Genomic DNA, 22,563 nt, shown 5'->3' on the forward strand with positions numbered 1-22,563 from the left:
GGGGGGTAGATCCCACATGGACGTGCCAGGAGAGCCCGGAGGAAGCTGCCCCAAGGGTTAATCCTGGCTCTGGGCTGGCGCAGGGAGGGCTCTCCCGCTGTCCGCCCACCTCGATTTTTTCAGCCCTGACGTTTCTGCTCCCGAGACAGAGAACACGGAGCTGCAGATCCAGCCGGGAGCTGCAGATCCAGCCAGGAGCTGCAGCCCCCCAGCGTTACGCTAAGCAGACAGCGGGCCTGGAGATCATCTCCTGTGCTCCACGCCAGGCCCGTCCCTCAACCACTCCCCAGCCTCCTGCTCCGGGCACTGCGCCCGGCAGGGATCCACCCCACCGGGACCCACCGACTGCACCAGGAGGTCGCCCACTTTCTGCTTCTCGTGCCAGTTCTGCACACAGTCGTGGATCTGCTCCAGGAACTGCTCGTGGTGCTCCAGCAGCTCGGGGATCTGGTCGAAGATCTCATCCACCAGCGAGGGGTCGCACAGCAGGGAGTTCTCTGGCTGCTTCAGAGGCTTCATGTAACCCTGAGGGGGAGCAAAGGCATCGGGGGGGGGCCCTGCTGGTTTCTCCTCCCACCCCACCCAGTGTGGATTTTTTGGGCCCTGTAAATATGGGGATGGATGGCAACCTTCCCCCAGAGAACGCTGGGCTGTGGCACCCATCAGAAGGGTCAGACAGTGCCTGGTGCCAGCAGGATTTGCACCCCAGGCTCCCTGGATCCCATCCCACCCCGTGGATCCCCGTGGCAGCGTGGGGAGGGGGACAGGGCTGCACAGGGAAGCCCCACAGTGCAGCAGCCGCTGTGCCGTGGCCTGGAGAGGCTCCAAATCTTTGCTCCATCTGCTGCAGAGCCTGACCCAGCTGGGGAGTCATGGCAGCACTGGGATCCAAATGCCAGTGTGTTCCCGGTGGAATTTAGGGTGTTTGGGACCAGGAGGGGCTGGAGCCAGCAGGGTGGATCCACGGGATCATGCCCTGGACCACCACACAATGGCCAACCAGCCAGCAGGGAAAGGAGGTCCTCAGCAAGGCTGGGTGGGTGGCTCTGCTCCGAAACCCCTTTCCTCCCTCCGTGGGGCGGAGCCTCTGGAATGGGAGAGGTGGATTTGCAAGGAATGCAGTAGGATGGGGAAGGTCTCCTCAAGCCTTGCCACCTCCTCAGCCTGACCAGTGCTGGTGTCCTTCAGGATGCTGGGAGGACCATGGAGCTGAGCAGTGAGGACAGGACCTTTCTCAAGCAGCCTCAGCACGTCCATCCAAGCTGGTAAAGGAGGAGTCATCCTCCAGGGATCAGACTCCTTAGACTAATGCTGGATATCTCACGGAGACCCAAGTCAGAAGGGCCAAATCCTTCCTGAAGCTCCTGATCCCCCTCAGCTGCCCTACTGCGGCCAACATCTCCAGTAGAATTTGGGATGGGCTGTGCTGTGCATTCCATGCTTCCCAGACTGGGAAGAAGGGCATGGAGACAGCCCCCAGCTCAGCACACAGTGACAGCAGGCAGGGCTTGTCCATCCACCACCTGGTGTGGCTGGAAGATGACGCTCCATCCAGGAGCTCCTACCAAGGCCCTTGTCCCTGGCTGCCACCATGCCATGTGCCACCAAGGATCCAAGCTGAGGCAGGGAGCTGGGGACATCTGGAGCTCTGTGAGCCCTCCCAGAAAGCCAGGCCCCCCTGGCTGCACCGTGTCAGGACGTGTCCCCTGGGCAGGAGCTCAGGCATTGACACCCCCCCGGGGCTCTGGGGACTGGAGAGACCCAGCACAGCTGTCCCCTCCAACCAGCCCCCTGTCCCACCTCAGAGGGTGGCACAGAGCGTGGGGCAGACTCTGTCCATGCCAAGGCCAGCGGGGCCACCACCCAACCCCAAACCCTGCATGGATCCCCCCCAAAATAAACCCCTGAACCAGGGGCCTCTCGTCCGCCCAAGCAGCAGCCTCAGGGGGTCCTTCCCTCCTGCAGCACATCTGGGTCCACCATTGCAAGGGATTTATGGGAAAAACGTTGGGATGTTGTGCCCCATTCCCCCGTGGACAGACGTCCTGCAGGCACTGCCTTGTCTGGAGCAGAGCAGAGCTCTGCCTTTTTGGTGTTCCCACCCTCAGGGATGTGGTTGGACAGCCCACACCTCTGCCAGGTCACTTGTCTCCAGGGCGTTGACCACCATTAACCTGCCGAAACACCTTCATTAACATCTCAAACGTGGGGCGGACCCTCGGGCCAGGCTGCTCCGGGGGAGGGGGTGGGTTGGAACCAGCTCAACTTGTGGGAAACCCTTGGCCCGTGTCCGCAGGTGATGACACCGAGCGGGAAGGGGGAACACGTGGGAATGGGGGTCTAAGGGGTCCCCCCCAAAGGGAGGGCCACCAGAACAGGAGGTGGGGGACAACACGAGGGAGAGCTTTTGGAGGGCGAGCGCAGGAAGAGACCTGGGGACATGAGACCTGCCAGGTGACAACATGGGCTCGATCTGGGGGACGGAGGGGACTCCCACGCCCCCATTCTCGGCACAGCTCCCTCTTTCGACCCTGCTGTCCCCGCTTCCCAACCCACTCCCTGTGCCACAGCGGTGCTGGCGGAGCACCCGCAGCCAGGGGTCCGACTTGGGGTCCCCTGAGTGCCACCAAGCCGTGGTTCGGGGTGCCCCACCCTGTTACCTGCATCAAGGTGCGCAGGGACTCCACGTAGGACTGCTCCGTGTCCAGCAGCGTCATGATGACGTGTTTCCTCATGTCCTGCCCGGGGGAAAAGACAGACAGACGGGTTTTGGGGTGACACAGGCGAGGGCAGGGATGTGCCGGTTGTCGGTGCCGGCTGAACTGCGGAGGAGCCCGGCTGGATCCAGCTCCGCTCCGCTCCCTCTCCAGCCCGATGGAGGAATCCGGGAGGATTAGGAAGTACATGACACGGAGCGCACAGACGCCTGGTTTCCTCCAGGCCGCGTCAGGAGCCCGCCCTGGAGCTCACAGCCCTACATGGGTCGGTCCCGGAGCCCTCCGTCTCTCCAGGGCTCCGCTCGGAGCCGACCTGCAGGAATTCGCCTCCCGCCCGGCACCCCGGGCACCCTGGATGGGGCTGGGCCGGGCCCCACAGCATGGGGGTTCAGGGGCTGGGAGGGGGCTGAGTGGGATGGTTCTCCAGCCTTGGGAAGCAGATGAATCGGTTGCTCGGCCTGGGGGGAGCAATGCTCCAGGAGACACCCTAAAAGCTTTGGGTGAGAGAAGCCCCAAAGGCTCTGAGTGCAGAGACACCCCAAAAACTTTAGGTGTGAGATGCCCCAAGGGTGCTGGGTGTGAGACACCCCAAAAGGTTTGGGTACGAGATGCACCACAAGCTCTGAGTGCAAGTGATACCCCAAAAGTTTTGGGTGTGGAAGTACTACGGTGGTGCTGGGTGCAGCGATACCCCAAAAGTTTTGGATGCAGAGATGCCCCAGAGGTGCAGAGATACCCCCCAAAATTTTGTGATTGGATACACCCCGGAGATTCTGAGTGCAGAGGCACCCCAAAAGTTTTGACTGCAGAGAATGTCCAAGAGATCTGGGTGCTGAGACACCCCAAAAGTTTGGCGTGTAGAGGTGCTCCAAGAGACACTGAGTGCAGAGATATCCCGAAAGATTTGGGTGCAGAGATGTTCCAAGTGCCCTGGGTGCACAGATACCCCACAAATTTTGCGTGTGTAGAATCTCCAGGGAGCCTGGATGTGAGAGACCCCAAATCTTTTGGGTGCAGGGACCCTTGAGCTGTGAAGCTGCTCTGCAGCCACAGGAAGATTTATCCCAGACATCCTCACCGTGGATGGAGGCCCCAGCTCCTTGGCTCTCCCCAGGGAGCTCTGAGGAGGGATCCAGATCCTGCTGGTGGCTCAAGGACAGAGCTGGGCCTGTTTCCCCACCAAGCTGACAATGGTCCTTCCAGTCAATTGCAGAGGGAACTGCTGGCCCAGATATTACGGTGACGGGTCCAAGCCCCCCCAGGGAATGTGTCTCCCCAGACCATGGGACTCCAGCTGAGACCTGCCCTCTTTGGCACAGCCTGAAGGTCCATCAGCACTTTCACTGCTGGGTTAATTTGCTGTAATAATGGGCTGAAGGGCCCCACTGGAGGGTGGGGTTTAGGGGGACGCAGCACCTGAGCCCCCACTCTGCCTCAGTTTCCCCAACACCCCCCCCTGTAATTCCCAGCCTCTGGCTTTTTCCAGAGCTATCCCAGCTCAGGATCGAGGCAGAGTCAGATCCCTGAGCTGAACAGGCTCAGCACCACACGTGGGGATTTGCAGCAGAGGGAAGGAGCAGGATGAGGCCCAACTGTTGGCATGGGGATTTGTTACAGCACCGGCATTATCCCAGCGGGAGGGGGGGAAATTCCCGCTGGGATGAGACAGGAGCTGGAGGGGTAATGCACCATCCCAGCAGGGCAGAGCTGGCAGGATTTGCCCCACTGCACCCCTTCCCCCAGCAAAGCCTGTCCCCCCCTGGGGCCGCTGATGCTTCACCCTCCATCTGCTCTCGCCGGGGACGCCCCCGCCGTGTCCCACCCTCAGCCTGCCTCCCCCGGGGACGCTCCGCGCCCTCGGGATCAGCCCCCGCTGGGCATTTCCCACCACCATCAGCACCTGGGGGGGCGGTGGCAGCGGTGCCTCCATCCCACCCCCCCACCCCCCCCACACTCCGGGTGGCATCACCCCCCTCTCCCGCGATCCGAAGGCGGCTCGCCGGGAACGGGGACGGAGGGGATGGGGATGGAAGGGATGGGGATGGAAGGGATGAGGATGGAAGGGATGAGGATGGAGGCAGCGTTGCCACGGCGATGGCAGCGCAGACCCCACAGGTGCCGCGTTCCGCCGGGCGCACACGTGGCCAAACATGACGCACCCGCACCCAATATCCCCCCCCCCCCCCCCCCCCCCCCCCCCCCCCCCCCCCCCCCCCCCCCCCCCCCCCCCCCCCCCCCCCCCTCCCCATCCCACTCTTCCCTGCCCACCCCCCCCACCCTCTCCCATCACCTCGGTGCCCCCGCGGGGGGCGCATCCCTTGTCCGGCGGCTCCTCGGCCGCGCCGCCGATCCCGGCGGAGGCGAAGGCGGCGTCCACGCCGTCGCCGATGTCTCGCATGTCCTCCAGCGCGATGGTGAACTGCGCCAGAGTCCTCACCATCTGCAGCATGCGGGTCCCGGGGGTCGCTCCGGCCCACGCGGCCCAGGCAATCCACAGAAATGATCCCTGTTATCCTCCCTGTGCCTTTCCGTCCCCCCCACCCCCCTCCCTCGCCAGGTGTCCGCTCGGAGCGATGCGGCGCGGAGGGAAAAGGGGAAGAGAGAGAGGGGAGCTATTTATATCGGTGGGAATATATAAAGATATGGATGTGGAAAAGCCCTCCTGCAGAGGGAAGGGGGTGTGTGCGCCTGCGTCCGTGGCGGCTCCGGGTTCCCGGCCCCGGGAATTACCGAGGCACGGGCAGGAGGGAGCGATCGGGAGAGGGAGGCAGAGCCTTGCCCACACAGACACGCGCGGATGCGGGCAGGGCCGGATCCTGCCGGGGACGCTCCTGGAAAAGCTGTGCTCAAGGAGGATGCTGGGGTGGAGGGGGGGGATGATGCTTCCTTGGGAAGGGGGGGATGCAGGGATGATGCTGGGATGGGGGGGTTCAGCATCCTCGGGGTCCCCATCAATATCTCCCTCCCCCACCTTACTGGGATGGGGGCTCAGAATCCATGGGATCTCCATTCCCATCACAATCTCCCTCCTGGCCTTTTCAGCAGCCCAGAGCTGGGATGCAGCATCCTCAGGATCTCCACCCCCATCAACATCCCCCTCCCTGGCCTTGCTGCACCCCAAAACCGGGATATGGGGCTCAGCATCCTTGGGATCTTTGACCCCACCAATATCTTGCTCCCTGACCTTATTGGGATGGGGTGCTCAGCTTCCTTGGGATCTCCAGCCTATCAATACCCCCCATCCCTGGCCTTGCAGAACCACAAAACTGGGCTGGGGGTCTCTCTTTCCCCCCAGTTTTTCCCTCTGGCACTGGAAATGCAACCCCACTTGGCCTCCTGAAGAAGGATGGGAACCCTCCCACCTTATTTTCTTTTTTTTAAATTAGGATTAGGGTGCAAATCCATCAGTTTGCTTTTCTCCACCCAGGAGAGGCCTGAGCATTCCCAGGGATTTGAAAACACCTTAAAATGCTTTAAAAAGGCCCTGGGATTTTGTGTCCTGCCCCCAGCCCTGAAAACAAGGAGGCACTGACACAGGGAAGTCCCAAACCCTTCCTATTTAAAACAAAAAAGGCAAAAGGGAGAGCAGGAATGGACATCCTGCTGGGATGGGGTGCTCAGCATCCTTGGGGTCTCCATCCCTGTCCATATCCCCCTTCCCTGACCTTGCAGACAGGGAAAGTGAGGCACATCCCCATCTTTCCACCCCACCATCACCTCAGCACCCACAGTGATGCCTCCTGCCCAGATGTGCTTGTAACACCCCCCTCCCGCTTCGTTAATTAAATCTAATTAGCTGCTCACCCCGTTTCCACAGCAACCATTCCATTGCAGCCGGGAGATTTCCTCCTGGTAATGAGGATCGTGAGCATCCCACCCCAGGGAAGGGAGCTGAGAACGGACAACTCAGTGCATGCCAGGGCAGCTCCAGCAGCCCTTAATGCTTCCCTGGCACTGGGATCAGGGAGGAGCACCTGGAGTGGGAATGATGGGAGCCAGGACAGCTAATTCCAGCTGGGTAATGAGGCTGCTTTGCAAGGCAGCGGCTCCTGCAACTGCAATGCCCTGGTCATCCCAGACCCGTGGCTGTGGGAATCCTGGCTCCATCTGGCTTGTTTGGGTTACAATTCTGAGCTCTTCTGGGATCCAGTTTCTTGGATCCATGTGCATCACAATCCCAGATCCAGTGGATTGCAATCCCAGGCTGTTCTGAGTTCCAATCCCAGACCTATTTGGGCTGCAATTCCAAACCCATCTCAGCTGCAATTCCTGGTATATTTGTGTTGCAATCCTTGAATGCAATCCCGGGCTCTTCTGGGATGCAGTCCCAGATCCATTCCCGTTGTAATCCCTGTTTTGTTTGGGTTTCAATCCCAGAACTAACTGGACCCACCTGGGTAGAACCTTTGGACCTGTTGGTGCTGTAATCCCCACCTGGGTTGCAATCCCAACCCCATTCCTGTTGCATTCCCGGACCCACCAGGGATGCAAATTTAGGTCCATCCACACGGCAATCTTGAGATCATTTTTGTTGCAATCCCTGATCCATATGGGTTGTAATCCCAGCACCACTCCTCCTGCAATCCCAGTCCCATTCCTGGACCCACCAGGGATGCAGACCTGGGTCCAGCTGCGTTGCAATCCCTGATGCATCTGGATTGCAACCCCAACCCCATTCCTGCTGCAGTCCCAACCCCATTCCTGTTGCAATCCCAACCCCATTCCTGCTGCAATCCCATCTCATTTCCTGTTGCAATCTCAATCCCCTTCCTGCTGCAATCCCAACTCCATTCCTGCTTTAATCCCAAACTTATTCCTGTTGCAATCCCAACTCCATTCCTCCAGCAAACTCAACCCCATTGCCTGCTCCGATCCCAACCCCATCCCTGCCGCAATCCCAACCCCGTTCCCGTTCCAATCCCTGCCCCGCTGGCTCCACCCCCCGGTCCCCTCCGTGCCGGTGACGCCGCGATGTCGCCACAGTGTCCCGGCTGCTCCGCCTCCTCCAGCCCTCCCGCGGGATCCCTGATCCCTGGGGCGAGCAGGGGGATGCCTCCATCCCGGCAGGCTCCTTCCCGGTCCCCAGACACCACCCTCGGATCAATCCCTCCATCCACCCCGGCATTCCCAGTGGATTCTCTCGCTGTCTACTCGCGCGGCTGAGCTTTCTGCCGACGGATTTGGAACCCTCTCCCAATCCCACCCTTAAGAAGGGAAGGATGTGTGGAGAGGGGTTAATCTCAGAGAATCCTGAATCCCGCCGTGCCTCGGGGGGACCCGATGGAGACCATCCCTCCGTCCCCCTGGAAAAGGCCGGAGCGCTGCCGGCCATTCCCGAGCCCATTCCCGAGCCCGGACCCCCCTGCCAGCGGCCCGCAGCCCACAGGAAATTCCTGGGAGTATTTGGCCACTCCAGCAGCGCTGCCTATTTTTAGGGCTGTCTAAAATATGAGCCGGTTATTTTTAGCCCCGCGGCTCTTTGTAAACACCTTTAGATTTCCTCTCTTTTTTTTTTTTTTCTTCTCCCCCCAACCTGGGTGTTTCCCCCCAAAACCCCAAACCCTCCTGGGAAAAGCCTGCCAATTCCTTGGAATGGAGCCAAGGGGCTCATCCTTCGCTCCAAAGGCTTGTGCCAGCATGGCAAGGATGCTCCTGAAAGCACAAAGGTGGAGAGGATCCAGCCCTGGGCATTTGGGTGGCACCCCAAAACTGGGATGGGGGGCTTGTAGAAGGGTTTTTCCCTCTGGCATTGGAAATACAATCCCACTGGGCCTCCTGAAGGAGGATGGGAGCTCTCCCACCTTATTTTCTTTTAAATCAGGCTCAGGGTGTAAATCCAACAGTCTGCTTTCCCCACCCTGGAACAGAGATCCCAGGAGGAGCTGGAGCATTCCCAGGAATTTTCAAACATCTTAAAGTATTTTGAAAAAGGACCTGGCATATTGTGTCCTGGGGCAAAAACACCTGGATTTAGGAAAGATCTGGAGTGTTTCAGACCAGTTTGGGAGTGGGATTTACAACTCGGGGCCTTCCCAGCTCAACTTTCCTGCAGCTGCTGAAGGAGGAGCTAATCCTGCCTCCAGCAAAATTATTCCCACCCCTCCAAAACGTGCCAAAATTTTGAGAGTAAATAAATACAAGTTGTTTTCCCCTCATTACAGCCTGTCCCTGCTGCCAGGTCCTGATTCTTTGCAGTGCCAGGGGAAGATTCCCTGGGATCACATAGTGGTGGATGTGCTGGGAGCAGCCTGAACCTTGGCACCTCCTTGAAATCCCCATTCTCAGCTTGAAAGAAACTGGGATTTCTGCAGATTCTGGGATTTCTGCAGATTCTGGGATTTCTGCAGATTCTGAGATTTCTGCAGATTTTTCTTTCCCTGTGTGCTTGTTCCCATGGTGGATCCCACTAGAGGGAGCTGGGACATAGTGGGAAACGCTGGTCCCTGGGGACACTCCCCAGCTCCAGGGCACAGTGAATGCCCAACTTTAACAATTTTAACACCCCCTTGGCTCTATTTCTACCAAAACCCTGGAAAAAAAAAAAAAAAGGCTTGGAAATAAAACAGGACCTGCTTCCCTCCATCCCAACCTCCACAACAAATGGCATCATCCCAGCATGTAAAATTTGCTGGTGAAGCTGGAAAAATCCCTGGCCGGCACCACCATCCAAAACAGGACCATGCTGTTACATCTGATCCCGTATTTCCTCAGTCCCTCAGTTTCTGGCAGGGAATCACTTGGGAAAAATCCCGTTCTGTCCCCCTGGGGTGTTTCTAAGCAGGAGGTTGGATTGGCTATTGTAGGGCTTCCGAGGCAAACCCAAGCAGCCTTTGTCTCGGGATAAATTATCCCGTATGTCCCACACCATTCCAAATTCCACATGGATGGAGGGATGGGAACCACCAGGGAAAAGACCTGGTTTTGCTGGGGGACTGGTTACCCCATTTTTGGGACATGTCAGCCCATCCCTGGGTACCATCCACCTCCATCCCTGGGCACCAATCACCTCCATCCCTGGGCATAAATCACCTCCATCCCTGGGTACCAGACACTTTCAGCCCTAAATACCAGTCATCCCATCCCTGGGTACCAATCACCTCCATTCCTGGGCACAAATCACCTCCATCCCTGGGTATCAATCCCCGTCATCCCTTGGCACCAACCACCACTCAGGTGACCACTGAGCACAAGTCACCTCCTTCCCAGGACATGCCACCTTCTCCCTGGCCACCAACCACCTCCCTCCCTGCTCCTAAGTCTCCTCATCCCTCAAATACCACTCATTCCATCCCTGGGGACCAGCACACCGCACCCCCGGGACCACCAGGCCCCGTGTCCAGGGGAACCCGTTCCCATGGGAACGCAAGGACCATCCAAGCGTCACATCCAGGGCTGCCTCCCCTCCCTTCCCAGCCTCTGGCTGCTCTCCCACGGGTAAGAGAAGCCCAAGCTCTCCAAAGAGTAACTTCTTGAAAGGAAATAAGGGCATAAATCAGCAGCTCTGCTCCAGCCCCGCTCCGGTTACTAATAATATTCCCGTGTTTATCCGCAGTCCTGGGGCTGGACATGTTTGCTTTTCCCTCGCTCGTGGTTTTTCCCAGGCTCCCAGCTCACAGAGGAGCATTGATTTGCTCAGGGATGATACCATGGAGAAACACAGCAGCACAGCCACCTCTGGGATGGGGAGGAAGAGGAGGAAGAGGAGGAGGAGGAGGAAGGGAAAAGCAGCTTCAAGCTCAAAACGACTGCACGAGAATCCCGTTGTTTTCCCTTCTCCGACTTCCCGGCCGTGGTGATTCATCCCGGGAGGACAAGGCCCTGGCTGCAACTCTACTTGTTAAGTGTGAGAAAAAAGCAGGAATACAAAAACTAAAAGAGTTGGGGGACAAATTTTTCTGGGGCAGGGTGGAAGGATGCTGGGCATCCCGGGGGCCGCCCAGGGAGCGGTGCCAGTGGGATGGGGAGATGGGGGCACAGCGGGAGGCTCCTTTCCCAAAGCACCACAAATTCATCCTCTAACCATGCCCTGGGGCTTTTCCCACTGGATTTGCACTTGAAATCAGGGTTTTCCCCACCAGTGCTGGGGTGAGACCTTGCCAAAGTACGATAGGATCGGGGTCGTGCTGGCGCATCTCCAGCCATCCTCCCCGCACTGCTGGCAGCATCCCATGCATCCCTCCTCCTCTGCTCCCCCCAGATCAACCAGCCCAGAGTGCCATCCATGCCCTGGCACACTGGCAAAGCCCCTGGACACCCAGTGTTCCCCTGATCCAGGACACAGCAGGGGCTTTGCCAGCCCCCCGTTCCCATCCAGCCTTTGCCGAGTCCCGGAGCAACTTTCGCCAAATATGGAAGGTTTTTTTTGCCTCCGGATTTCGGCAGCAGGGCCACGGCCAAGAGCGCAGCTTTCCAGATGCTGAGGTCAGCCCAGCCCTCCTTCCCTCCCCCTGCTCCTTCTCCAAGGCCTCCCAGTGGGATTGGCCTCGCATCCATCGGGAGAGGAGTGATGCCAACCCCCCCCTTCCTCCCGACTCACTGGCACCCCTGGATCCCCCACAAGCCACACCCCACATCACCCCAAAAGCAACAGTGATGGGAGTTTGGGGGGAGAAGGAAACCAGGGAGAAAGGTGTCCAGTGCTGGCACACCTTGGCATCTCCACAGGACATGCCCTGGGTTCCCGGTGGAATGGGGCGTGGATCCTGGCGAGGGTGTGCAGGCAGATTTGGGATACCCCGTAGGGTGCCAACCTGGCATGAGAGGGGTGATGGGCACCAGGAGCCCGCAGGGACCAGCAGGCACCGGGCACCCAGGTCTCCAAGTGGACCCAGAATTCCAAGCACACCAGAAGCCAAAGGGCACTCAGGGGGGATGCTCAGGAGCTGATGGTTGCCCAGGAGCTCCCCCAGAATCCGTGGGCACTCAGGAGCTGATGGGCACCGGGATCTGGCAACATCAAGGACCTTCTGGGCACCTGGGAGTCAACTGACATCCAGGATTCCATGGACACCCAGAAGCCAAGAGGCATGCCATGGGGATCCAGGAGCTGATGGGTGGATGGATCCAACAGAGACTGTGGCCATCCACGAATCAACAGGCATAAAGGAGCTGATGGACACCCAGGAGCCAACAGACACTCACATCCAGAGTCCATGGGCACCCAAGAACTGATGGATTCCCAGCATCCAAGAGGTGCCCAGGAGTCCACGGACACCCAGAAGCCCATGGACACCCAACAGTGGATGGGGATGCAGGAGCTGATGGATTCCCAGGATCCAACAGGCATCGGGAGCCCATGGACACTCACAAATCCACGAGCAACCACGAGATGTCAGGCCCCCACGGGCTGATGGGCCCCCAGGAGCCAACAAGGACCAGAAATCCATGAGCATCCACAAATCCACAAGCACCCAGGAGCTGAAGGACACCCAGGAGTTGAGAGACGGATGCTTAGGATCAAACAGGTACGAGGAGTCTGTGTGCACCCATGGATCCACAAGCACCCAGGAGCTGATGGGCACCCAGGAGGTAGGAGCCCCAAACACCCCATTCTGTGCCCACTTCTCCTGTCCCTCCTGCCTGTATCCCTGTCCTCGGCAGCAGCAACCACCAGCCTTCACCCCCAGCACCACCTGTGCCCCACGGACACCCAGTGCCACGGCACCCCCTTGGTGGGTCGGTCCCCTCACCCAGCACGGCTGCAGCCAGGGCAGGAGGGACCTGGGGATGGCGGGGGAAGCTCAGCCCTTGCCAGGAACGCCCACATCCCACGTCACACCACGTGGTGACACCTCCCCTGCCCTGTCATTGTCACAGTGACACCCTGGGGTGAGGAAAGGATGGGGGGGGGGGGTGGTTCGGAATCTACTGACCTGAGCCAGGTTCGGATGATCAAGGGATGAGTTCCCTCTCCGCTCCCTGAGGCTCTGAGCCATATACATCCCATCTCACCGGGCGTTGGGGCAACCCAAAAAGAGACCCAAGGACCAGAGCCGATCCCCTACCGCTCCCGACGGTGTTTCTGCCGAGGGGTCAGGATGAAACTCTTCCAAAAAAAAAAAAAAAAAAATGCAGGGAGAAAGATGCCAAATCAGGGCAGGCCGACGAGTCCGCTGCTACTCCAGCTAAAAAAAGCAGGAAACCATATCCCAGGCTGGGAGATGCCAATCTTCCCATGCAAACAACTCCCTTCTTGTTTTTTTTGGAGAGTATCGGGAGGGCTGGGGAACAGGCAGTTACAAATAGCAGCTCCAGGGCACCACCAAGGGAACCTTGTCCAGCCCCAGGAATCACGCAGGGATGCTGGTGTCCTCACACCACGGTGGTGGCTTCTCCAGGAGGGGGCCTGGTGGTGGCTGTCCCCCCCTTTTTCGGGATGGTGACTCTTCCACGGGGTGCCTGGCGGTGGTTGTCCCAACCTTGGGATGGTGACTCCTCCAGGGAGGGGAATTGGTGGTGGCTGTACCCTCATCAGGATGGTGACTTCTCCAAAAGGAAGCCTGGTGGTGGACACCACCACACGTGTCCTTTGCCCAGCTCATCCACGTCCTGGTGGGGCTCACTGGTGTCCTGGGTGTCACTGGTGGGGTGGAAGGTGGCGGTGGCCACCCCGTGGCTCCCGAAAAGGGACGTGCCCAAGGTCTCTGAGCCAACACAGGGCATGGGGGGGGCGTTGTGGGGGGTCAAACAAACCCAACTTCCATCGACCCCCCGAGAAACGAAAGGGATCCAACCTAAATACTCCACACGAGGCACATGGGAACACACATCTTGAGGACGACCCTCCCCCTCTGCAACCAGTCCTGGTGCTCACCAGCCACTGGCCTGGTGGGCAGGAACTGGGCAGACTGGGAGCAGCCCCTGCCCCCCGGAAGCCAAGCGGCTCCGGCGGGGCTTTGCGCGGACAGCGAGTTACTGGAATAGTTTTACCCAGATGCTGATTTTCCTCCTCCCTGCCATTGGCCAGGCCACAGTTCCCAAAGACCCAAAAGCAAACACACTATTTTTAGAGAGGAGAGTTCATTTACTGGAGCCATTCCCTTTGAAAATTCCTCGCTCATCCTCTCCATGGAAACCAAGGGAGCCCGGGAGAAACAGCCCCACGGGGACCAACCTTCAGAGCTTTAAAAAGAGCCACGTTGAGGGAGAGGGGGTGGAAGGGGCTGATTTTTCTGCTCTGGACACATCCTGGCCTGGAGGTGCCATGGTGGGAGTGGCAACGGACTTGTTTTGGTGGGTTCTGTCCGTGCAGGCCGGGCTTGATGCCTTCAGGAAGAGACATCCTGGGCAGATGGATCGTGGCCACTCCAAAAATCAGGTCTGGCTTGTGGGGGTTGCTGTCTTGGATGGGCGGTGGGAATGGGTGGGGAGGGATGGCTGGAAGGGAGCATGGACGTGGGTGGAGATGGATAGAGATGGGAGGAGGTGGGTGGATGGAGATGGATGGATGGATGGATGGATGGATGGATGGGAGGGAGGGAGGGAGGGATTCTCTCCCCCTGCTTTCCAGGGAATGCCCTGAGTGAAGAGGAAACTCTACCAGCCAAACCCCAGTGCTGCCTCTCTGCTCCTTCCCTTCGTGTGATGGCACCACCTTCTCCATCCTGGATTTAGGAGTCCCTGCTGCAGCTCTGGGAACTCTGGGAATGGCCCCATCAGGACCTGCCTGGTCAGCACAGGGGATGGAGCTCAGCAACAAAGTCCCACCACATTTATGGACAATCTCCCATTTCAGGAATATGCCCAGGAAAGGTTCTGAATCAGGGAATCACAGAACTAGAAGGGACCTTAAGCTCATCCTGTTCCATCCCCTGCCATGGGCAGGGACACCTTCCACTAGACCAGGTGTCTCCAAGGCCCATCCAGCCCAGCCTTGGACACTTCCAGGGATCCCACAACCTCGGCAATGATGGGACAACCCTGCAGCAACACCCAGGAAGCACCGAGCCCCCATCCCAGCAGAGCTTGGCAGGAGGATCCTGACAGAGCACGTCTCAGAGATGCTGACCTGCTGCTTCCCTGGCAAGAGCAGATGGGAAAGCAAGGCCAGCTCCTCCCAGCAGGAGCTTTGGAGGCATGTGATTTTCCATGGAAAAGCCCAGGCATCTGCGTATGGATGCAGGCAGGGTGCAGGGAGGCTGCCCAGGAATGCAGACACTGGGATGGTCCAGCCCTGCCCCAACCCTGGACATCCCTGGGGGTGGGATTTGTTGGGCCCTCTGCCCCTCTGCAACTCTGAGCACCTGGATTTAACCAGGACCAAGGATCTCCTTGTGCATCCCTGTGCACACATCCCAGCGTCAGCGATCTCCCTGTGCATCCCTGAGTACATTCCAGCACCAAGAATCTATCTCCCTGTGCATCCCTGTGCATATATTCCAGTACAAGGGATCTCCCTGTGCATCCCTGTGTCCATCCCAGGACCAGGGATCTCCCTGTTACCAGTCTTCCCTGGCACCAGGGAAGACTAAAAAGTGGGCAGAGTTAAGGAGGTTTTGGAGGGGAGAGTAAAAATTGAACAGAGTTCAGGGGATTTTGGCGTGGGAGGAGGAAAGGGACAAAAATGGGCAGAATTAAGAGGATTTGGGGCCGTTTCACGCCCCTGGCCACGTTTCCTGGTCCTGTGCCAGCTGTGCCAGGGTCAGTCCATGCCACTGACAGGTGGCACCACCTGAGGGATTCCCTGATGTGGGAATCCTCCCGATTCCAGCCATCTTCTCGGTGCTCCATCCCACATCCCACCCCCCTCCCCCAGGGCTGCCCCTGTGCCTCAGTTTCCCCCCACTCCAGCATTTCACCGACCACGGCGGCTCCAGGGGCACAAATCCCAGGCAAACTGGGAGAGGATTTATCAGGATTTACTGGGAAAGCCGGGATTTACCATACCCATCCTCCCCCCTCGCCGGCTTTAATTCTAGATTTCCAGGAACACCGAAAAACAAGACAACTCCCGGCCACGACCCAAAACCTGCTTTCTGTGGAGATTTAGGGCAAGGATAAACAGGTCCAACTTGTCCTGGGATAAACTGAGGGACAAATAGGTCCAAAGAGGTCAGATTTTTGCCAAGGGATTATATGGATGCAGGGATCCATCGCTTGAGCTGTCCCCACAGTGAGGACAGGGAGAGCTCGGAGGGAGGATGCTGGAAAGGGGGTGGTTTACACAAGCGTCCCTGGGAATGTGACCCCGAGGTTTCCCTCTGGGAATGCCCCTCCATGCCGGCTGGGGATTTTTTGGGGTGTGGTCACCCTGTTCAGGGAGCAGCAGGTGGAGGAGGCGGCAGATGGGGCGCCGGGGGCCACGTTCCCACGACTCCCCCTGCTCCCGAGAGGTGCTATATTTAAATCAATATTTTCCTGTTTAATCCGAGTGCTGCTAAGTCAACAAACAGAGCCATGATGGAGAACATCCCTCATTTTCCATCCCCAGACGGGTTCAGCCGTGGGGAGGAAAGAAAGATCCATGGGATTGCCAGCCTGGCATCCCGCTCATCCCTTTGTCGAGCAGCAAATGCATCCCAAATCCACCTTAAATGCATCCTTGCTCAGTGCTGGGGTGTGCAAGCGTGTGCTGCCCATTCCGGTGGTTTTATGGGATGCTGGAGGCAGGAAAAAGTCTCTATCTTGGGTTTTGGTTTTTTTTTTCCTTGTTTTCTTAAAAGCACCATTTCTTCCTGCAGCTGGAGCGGGATGTGCCTCCAGCATCCCCTCAGGAATTCAAAGCCATCATCAGGAACAGGGTGAAGGAGCTCCCGTGCACCCAGGATGTCTTGGATGGCTCCAGCTCCATGGAAAAGCTGGAAAGCACCCAGGACAAACAGTCCTGCCCCCGAGGGAGAACAGCACGTTACCTCTCCGGGCGGGACGTGCCGGGAGGCTGAAACCCCCTCACCTCTGCCAAAACTACTGCCAGACCAGGGGGGCTGGGAAAATGTCCTGGGGGGGATAATGCTGCAGGGGTGCCGCATCCCAGGAGAATATCCTGAGGGAATGATGTTGCTGTGATGCTGGATCCCAGGGGAACATTGTAAGGGAATGATGATGCTGCAGGGATAACCGACCCCAGGAGAGGATCTAGGGGGTGTGAGGTCTTGGGAGAGAATATTCCGGGGGAGCATCACCACACACACATGCCAGACCCCGTTATTAATCCCTTCCCAGCACAGGGATGGACACCAGGATTGAAGGATCACCACCACGACGTGGGATGGATGGTCCCACCCCCCCCAAATTCCCGAGCAGCACTGAACCATTTCCCCTCCCACACTCCCCAAAACGGCCCTTTCCATTGAGTTAGGGAGGAGAAAAACCGAAAGAGTCAAAAATAGAGCTTATTTCTTCCCCTTTGGTCAGGGAGAACATAAATCCCTGTTCCCAGCCAGCCATCCCGGTGCCAAGTTGTATCCGGTCCTCGGTGCTCTCACTAATAATTCCGGCAACTCAGTCCCCCCCTCTGCCCCCCCCAGCCCGAGCTGGTGCCTTCTGAAATAAAACATCCCAGCTCCACTATCTAATAAATCAAAAAGGGAAATAAAAAACTCCTGGTTTCAGCTGGGTTATGGCTGGAGCACAAAGAAATCCCAAGGCAGGAGGGAGATTTGGAGATACAGCCGTGGCCTTGCCCTTAAAAGGGAAAATTCGCACCCTCTGCCCTGAGGCCGGAGGGTTCAAGCAAGGTGAGGAGTGGGCTCTGGTCCCACGGGGTGGCCCACGGATACCAGGTGATGCTCAGCCAAATTGAGCTCCCAGCTGGTAAAAATCCACCTGGAATGAGCCCAGAGTTGGGATAAAGCCAGGGCTGGGGGTGTGGGGTCGGCAGAGCATCCCTGATGCGGGGCCATCACGGGGTTGGTGCTGTCCCCAGGAGCCGCCTGAGTAGGAAATATCTCTCCATAAATCATTCAAACGGGCCGTACATTGTATAAACCTAACACATCAACAATTTAGGAATGCCACTGGGTGGCTCTGCCACGCCTTGGGGACCTGCCAATGTCCCCAAGGTGGCACCAGCCCCAGCCCCAGGAGGCCCCTCGTTACCCTCATTAATTATAACTCTCGCTGCTTCAACAGCACTTCCCACCCTAAGACTGGAGAGGACAAACTGGCACATCAGGCCAAAACGCTGCAAAACTCACCCCAAATTCACCCAAAACATCCCCAAGGAAGTTTTAAGCAGGACCCCACCAATGGTTGTTGTCTGGCAGTGGGGACAGCAGCTGGAGAAGGAGCTGGATGGGGAGCAGAGATCCCTGGAGAATGCCATGGTGGGAATAATGCTGCAGGGATAATGGATCCCCAGAGAAAATCCCGGGGGAATGATGCTGTGGGGATGCCAGGCCCCAGAGGGAGGTGATGCCTGGATCCCACAGGAATATTTTGGGGGAATAATGCTGCAGGGATGGTGGGCCCCAGGAGAATATCTTGGAGGAAGATGCCGCAGGGATGCTGGATCCCAAGAGAATATCCTGGGGGAATGATGCTGTGGGGATGCCAGGCCCCAGAGGAACATCCTGGCGGGGGGATGATGCTGCGGGAATGCTGGATCCCACAAAAATATCCTGGGGGGATGATGCTACTGGGACACTAGATCCCATGAGAACATCTTGGAGGAATAATGTTGCAGGGATGATGGATCCCACATGATAATTCTGGGGGGATGATGCTGCATGGATGCTGGATCCCACAAGAATATTTTGGGGGGAGGACATTGCAAGGATGCCGGACCCCAGAATATCCTGGGGGGAATGATGCTGCGGGGATGCTGGGTCCCAAAAGAATATCCTGGGGGGATGATGCTGCAGGAATGATGGATCCCACAAGAATATTTTGGAGGGAGGGTGCTGCAGGGATGTCGGATCCCAGGAGAACATCTTGGACTAAGGATGCTGCGGGGATGCCAGACCCCAGCAGAGCATCCTGGGGGAAGATGCTGCAGGGCTCCAGATTTTGGGGGTATCCAAAGGAAAACCCCCTTTTCTCCACGTGGCTCTGCCCTGGCCAGCAAGGGTTACACAGCCCTGAGCACCTCAGGCTTGGCTGCTGGAAGGGAACAGTCCAACCCATCCCCTCCACCCGGCACCGGAGCAGGGGGTGAGAGCCCTGCCAGCACCATTCCTGCCAGCTCCCGGCAAATCCCCCGCGGGAACGGGTATTTCTGGGCTTCTCCTGGTGCTATTCAAAGCCCCGTGGGTGCTGGCACTGCTGTGCTCAGGAGGAGGTGATGCTTCCAAGTCCTTCCCGGCACAAACACTCCCGAGGAGTGATGGGAACCCAAGTCCGTGTTCAAACCACGGCCAAAGGGCCGGCAGTGCCAAAATCCCACCCCAGGAACGATCCCAAAACACGTGGCTGCACTTTGGAGTCAGCAAAGCACCTTTACACCCCTTCAAACTACATCAGTTCTTCCCCAGACAGGATCAAACTTTACCCATCCATCAAATATTCGGTGCATGCACAGGAATATTTTTCCCCATTTTTTTCTCACCCACCACCACAGCAAGCCCAGGATCCCAAGGGAAAGATGAGGGAAAAATGCAGGTTTGCTCAGTAAGGGGTATAACACGGGAACCCCAAGAAGAAGGACCATTTCAGCCTTTGCAGCCAAGGAAAAGGCCATTTCAGGAATGGCCAAGAGCACAACCTTGTATATCAAGACCTTAGAGATCATAAGATGCTATATGTAAGCATAACATAAAATAGGTATATTTATAAAACCCCCTTCCACCAAAATACGGTGCTATTTAACCTGGAAACTGCTTCTTCCCATCTAAAAATCGGGGATTGATCAGGCAGGTTTGCCCCAACAAACAAGAGCTCGTCCCCTGGGGAATGCTGGGAAGGGCTGGGAAGGCTCTTGGCCATCCATCAGCTCATCCACACATGGGAATCTGTCCACCCCTAAGGGGCATGTGATAGCTCCCTGAAGCCACCAGTGCTCTGGAGGGGTCACGAATCCCGGGAAACAAAGGCGTTTGTAGGAAGGAGGGGCACTTACCACCTGTGGCTTGGTCCTGGGGCCGTGTTCCTCGGGCAGCCGTGGGCAGCGGGGCAGCCGGGGCGCTGGGGGGGCCGGAGGAGAGCGGGGCCCATCCCCAGGGCCGGGGGACGTGTCACCTGAGTTGAGGGCCAGCATGTACCGCTTGGTGACATCCTCCAGCGAGGGAGGTTGGAGCGCTGGGAAGGCTTTGCCAGGGGTGCAGTCGGCGGTCGGTGCAGGGAGGTGGCCGTGGTGGCCGGAGGGGACGGCAAGCGGCTCGGGGACGGCGATGGGGACGAAGGTGGCGGGCTCACTGGTGTGCCGCACGTGCTTGGCGGCCGGGCGGCCCTTGGCGAGGGCGGCGGGCGCGGGAGGCGGCTGGTTCTCCTGGTGGGCCGCGCGGTTGGAGCGCTTCTTGGAGCTGCGCCGGGCCACGCGAGGGGACAGCACGTCGGTCAGTTTGGGGTCGAAGGTGTAGCCACGGCTGGCGCCCGGTGAGAGGATGGGCTCGCTGCTGGAGGCGGGGATGCTGGGCTCCAGCTCGCTGATGGCCTCGCCGGGCCCTTCGAAGGCGCCGGCCAGCAGCTCCCTGCGGCGGCTGGGGTCGCTCAGGGACTTCTTCTTGATGGTCTTGCCGTTGCCCTTCTCGTCGATGAGCTTGGCCATGGCCCCGGGCTGGCTCACGATGGTCTGGATGAGGCTGCTGTAGTCGCGTGGGCCATCGCTGCTGAGGGACAGGTCGCTGCCCGCGCTGCCCGCGCTGCCGTCGGGCTGGGGGACGCCCGTCTTGGCGCTCAGCGAGCCCAGCAGGTTGCTGTCGACAGAGAAATTCTTCGCCTCCTCCGCCACCGAGCGCCGCCGGTGGGGCATGGGGTCGCTCAGGGAGCGGTAGGGCTCGGTGCCACCCTCGCCGCCGCCCTCCACCCCGCTGGCACCCGCCGACGGGAACTTCCGTCGGCGCCGCAGGCTGCCGGGGGTGCTCGGCGTCTCGGCTTTGCCAGCTGGAAGGTCTTCAGCTGGCGCTGGTGGGTGAGAGGGCAGCGGCATTTCGGAGTCGCCGGCCACCGGCCCAGCGTTGGGCAGCATCCAGGCCTCCACAGCGTGGTGCAGGTCCTGGAAGGGCATTGCCACGGGCTCCGGCTCCGTGACGATGCCCTCGTCCGTCACGCTGGACTCGTGACCCGACAGCTCCTCCACGGATTTAGTGCGGGCGAGGTTCTCCTCCGACTGCACTTCCTTCAAACACCCTGTGCTCTCCACCTGCCCCCCAAGGGTCGTGTCCGTCGTGTCCGTCGGTGCCACCCCCTCAGCGCCCTCCACACCTCCGCTGTCCTGCTCGGCAGCAAAGCCGTAATCCTGCTGGGAACCCATCCTGCTGATCTTCTCAAAGACCTGCCTCGCCTCCTGGATGTACTGGTCCTGGATGACCACGGGGAGAGCCTCCTCGTCCCGCCGCTGCCCCCCATCCGGAGCCACCTTGTCCTGGCTGTCGGTGGTGGCCAGGAGGAGCTCGGAGGAGCTCGGCTTCATGGCGCTCTGGAGGAAAAGCCGCCGCGTCCCGGATTTTTCGGAGCAGGTGAAGGACTTGGCGCGACGCAAAGTGGCCGTGAGGTCCTTGAGCGTTGGCCGCTCGCCCGGTGCCCAGCGGCTGGGGGGGTGAGCGGTCCCGCAGCTGCCAGGGGAGGGGGTGGCAGCCCCAGAGCATCCGTCGGAGCCCGAGTCCAGGCTGATCCTCACCCCTTTCTTCTTCACCTTCAGCTCCGAGAGGTCTGATTTGAGGAAGCTGAGGAGCGTCAGGGTCTCGGTGGCAATGTCGGGGTTGGACAAGGACTTGCGGTGCTTGGCCCGCTCCCCCTCCGGCCCCGGTTGCTGCAGGTTCTCACTCCCACGGTCCGGTTTGGCCTTCGCCATGCCCTGGGGCAGCTTGGGCCGGGCGCGGACGCCCGGCTGTGCCCAGGCCAGGCCATCGCTGGTCCCGAAACTGGGCGACCGATAGATCCCGTACCCCGCCTGGAGAGTCCGCCCTTGGCTGGGCCAACACATCCCGAACTGCTCCTCTTCCTTCAGCGTCTCCGTGCTGGAATACCGACTGCTGCTCCGCGACCCGCCGGGGCTGGCAAAGGGCAGGATGTTCACCTTGGAGACGCGGGCCACCACGGGCAGGGGGTGCCGGGGGACCACCCTGGCGCAGCCTTCGGCCTCGGCATCGCCGCCATCCGCCGGGCTCTCCCAGGCACCGCTCTCCTCCTTCTTCTTCCGAGCGGCGCGGGGCCGGTGGGCAGCGCTCTGCCCCTCTCCCTCGCTGCCCGACGAGGCGCGGGGAGAACGGGCCGCCGCGGCTTCGTCCTCCCCGTTGGCGCGGGGTGATGGGGAGGAGGAGGGTGGTTGCGGTCGAGCCGAGTTATGCCAGGAATGCGGGCCGGGCTCCGGCGGAGCTCCGCGGGGAGAGCGGAGCGCCGGGTGCGGGACGCGGCTGCGGGGCGGGGGCGGCGGGGGAGCCCCGCGGGCGCTCGGGCCGCCGCTCCCGGTGCCGCTCCCGGTGCCGGTCCCGGTGGCCCCGGCCGGCTGCCGGCAGCTCTCCCCGAAGAGTTTGCGCATCGCCGGGACGCTGGGCCAGCGCGGCGGCTCCGCGCTCAGCGCCGGGCCCGGCGGCGGCGGCGGGGGCGGCGGGGCGGCCGGGCACGGCGGCGGAGCCCCGGCATGAGCCGGGCCCGCGGGCTCGGGCTCGGCGAAGCGAAGCGAAAGCTGCCGTACCGACGGGGCCAGGCTGCCAAAAGCCCGGCCCGGCTGTTGCTCCGCGCTCGGCGCTGAAACTTTCCTACCCGGGAAGAAGAAGGAGGAGGAGGAGGAGGAGGAGGAGGAGGAGGAGGA

General features: G+C 59.6%; 1 protein-coding gene across 1 annotated transcript in view; it reads right to left on the reverse strand.

Annotated features, from left to right (window-relative positions):
• ARHGEF17 (Rho guanine nucleotide exchange factor 17) overlaps nucleotides 1–22,560 on the reverse strand; it is a gene marked incomplete at its 5' end in the record, with an annotated part of 30,231 nt that extends 7,671 nt beyond the window's left edge. Inside the window, 3 exons of the mRNA XM_027908512.1 lie at nucleotides 343–525; nucleotides 2,661–2,738; nucleotides 19,711–22,560. Coding sequence (XP_027764313.1) covers nucleotides 343–525; nucleotides 2,661–2,738; nucleotides 19,711–22,560 — 3,111 coding nt within the window. The remainder of the gene's footprint in view (nucleotides 1–342; nucleotides 526–2,660; nucleotides 2,739–19,710) is intronic.
• Nucleotides 22,561–22,563: the final 3 nt, after the last annotated feature.

Source organism: Empidonax traillii, unplaced genomic scaffold (assembly GCF_003031625.1).
Source record: "Empidonax traillii isolate 1590-97213 ecotype Southwest subspecies unplaced genomic scaffold, ASM303162v1 scaffold1736:size66746, whole genome shotgun sequence".
NCBI lineage: Eukaryota > Metazoa > Chordata > Aves > Passeriformes > Tyrannidae > Empidonax > Empidonax traillii.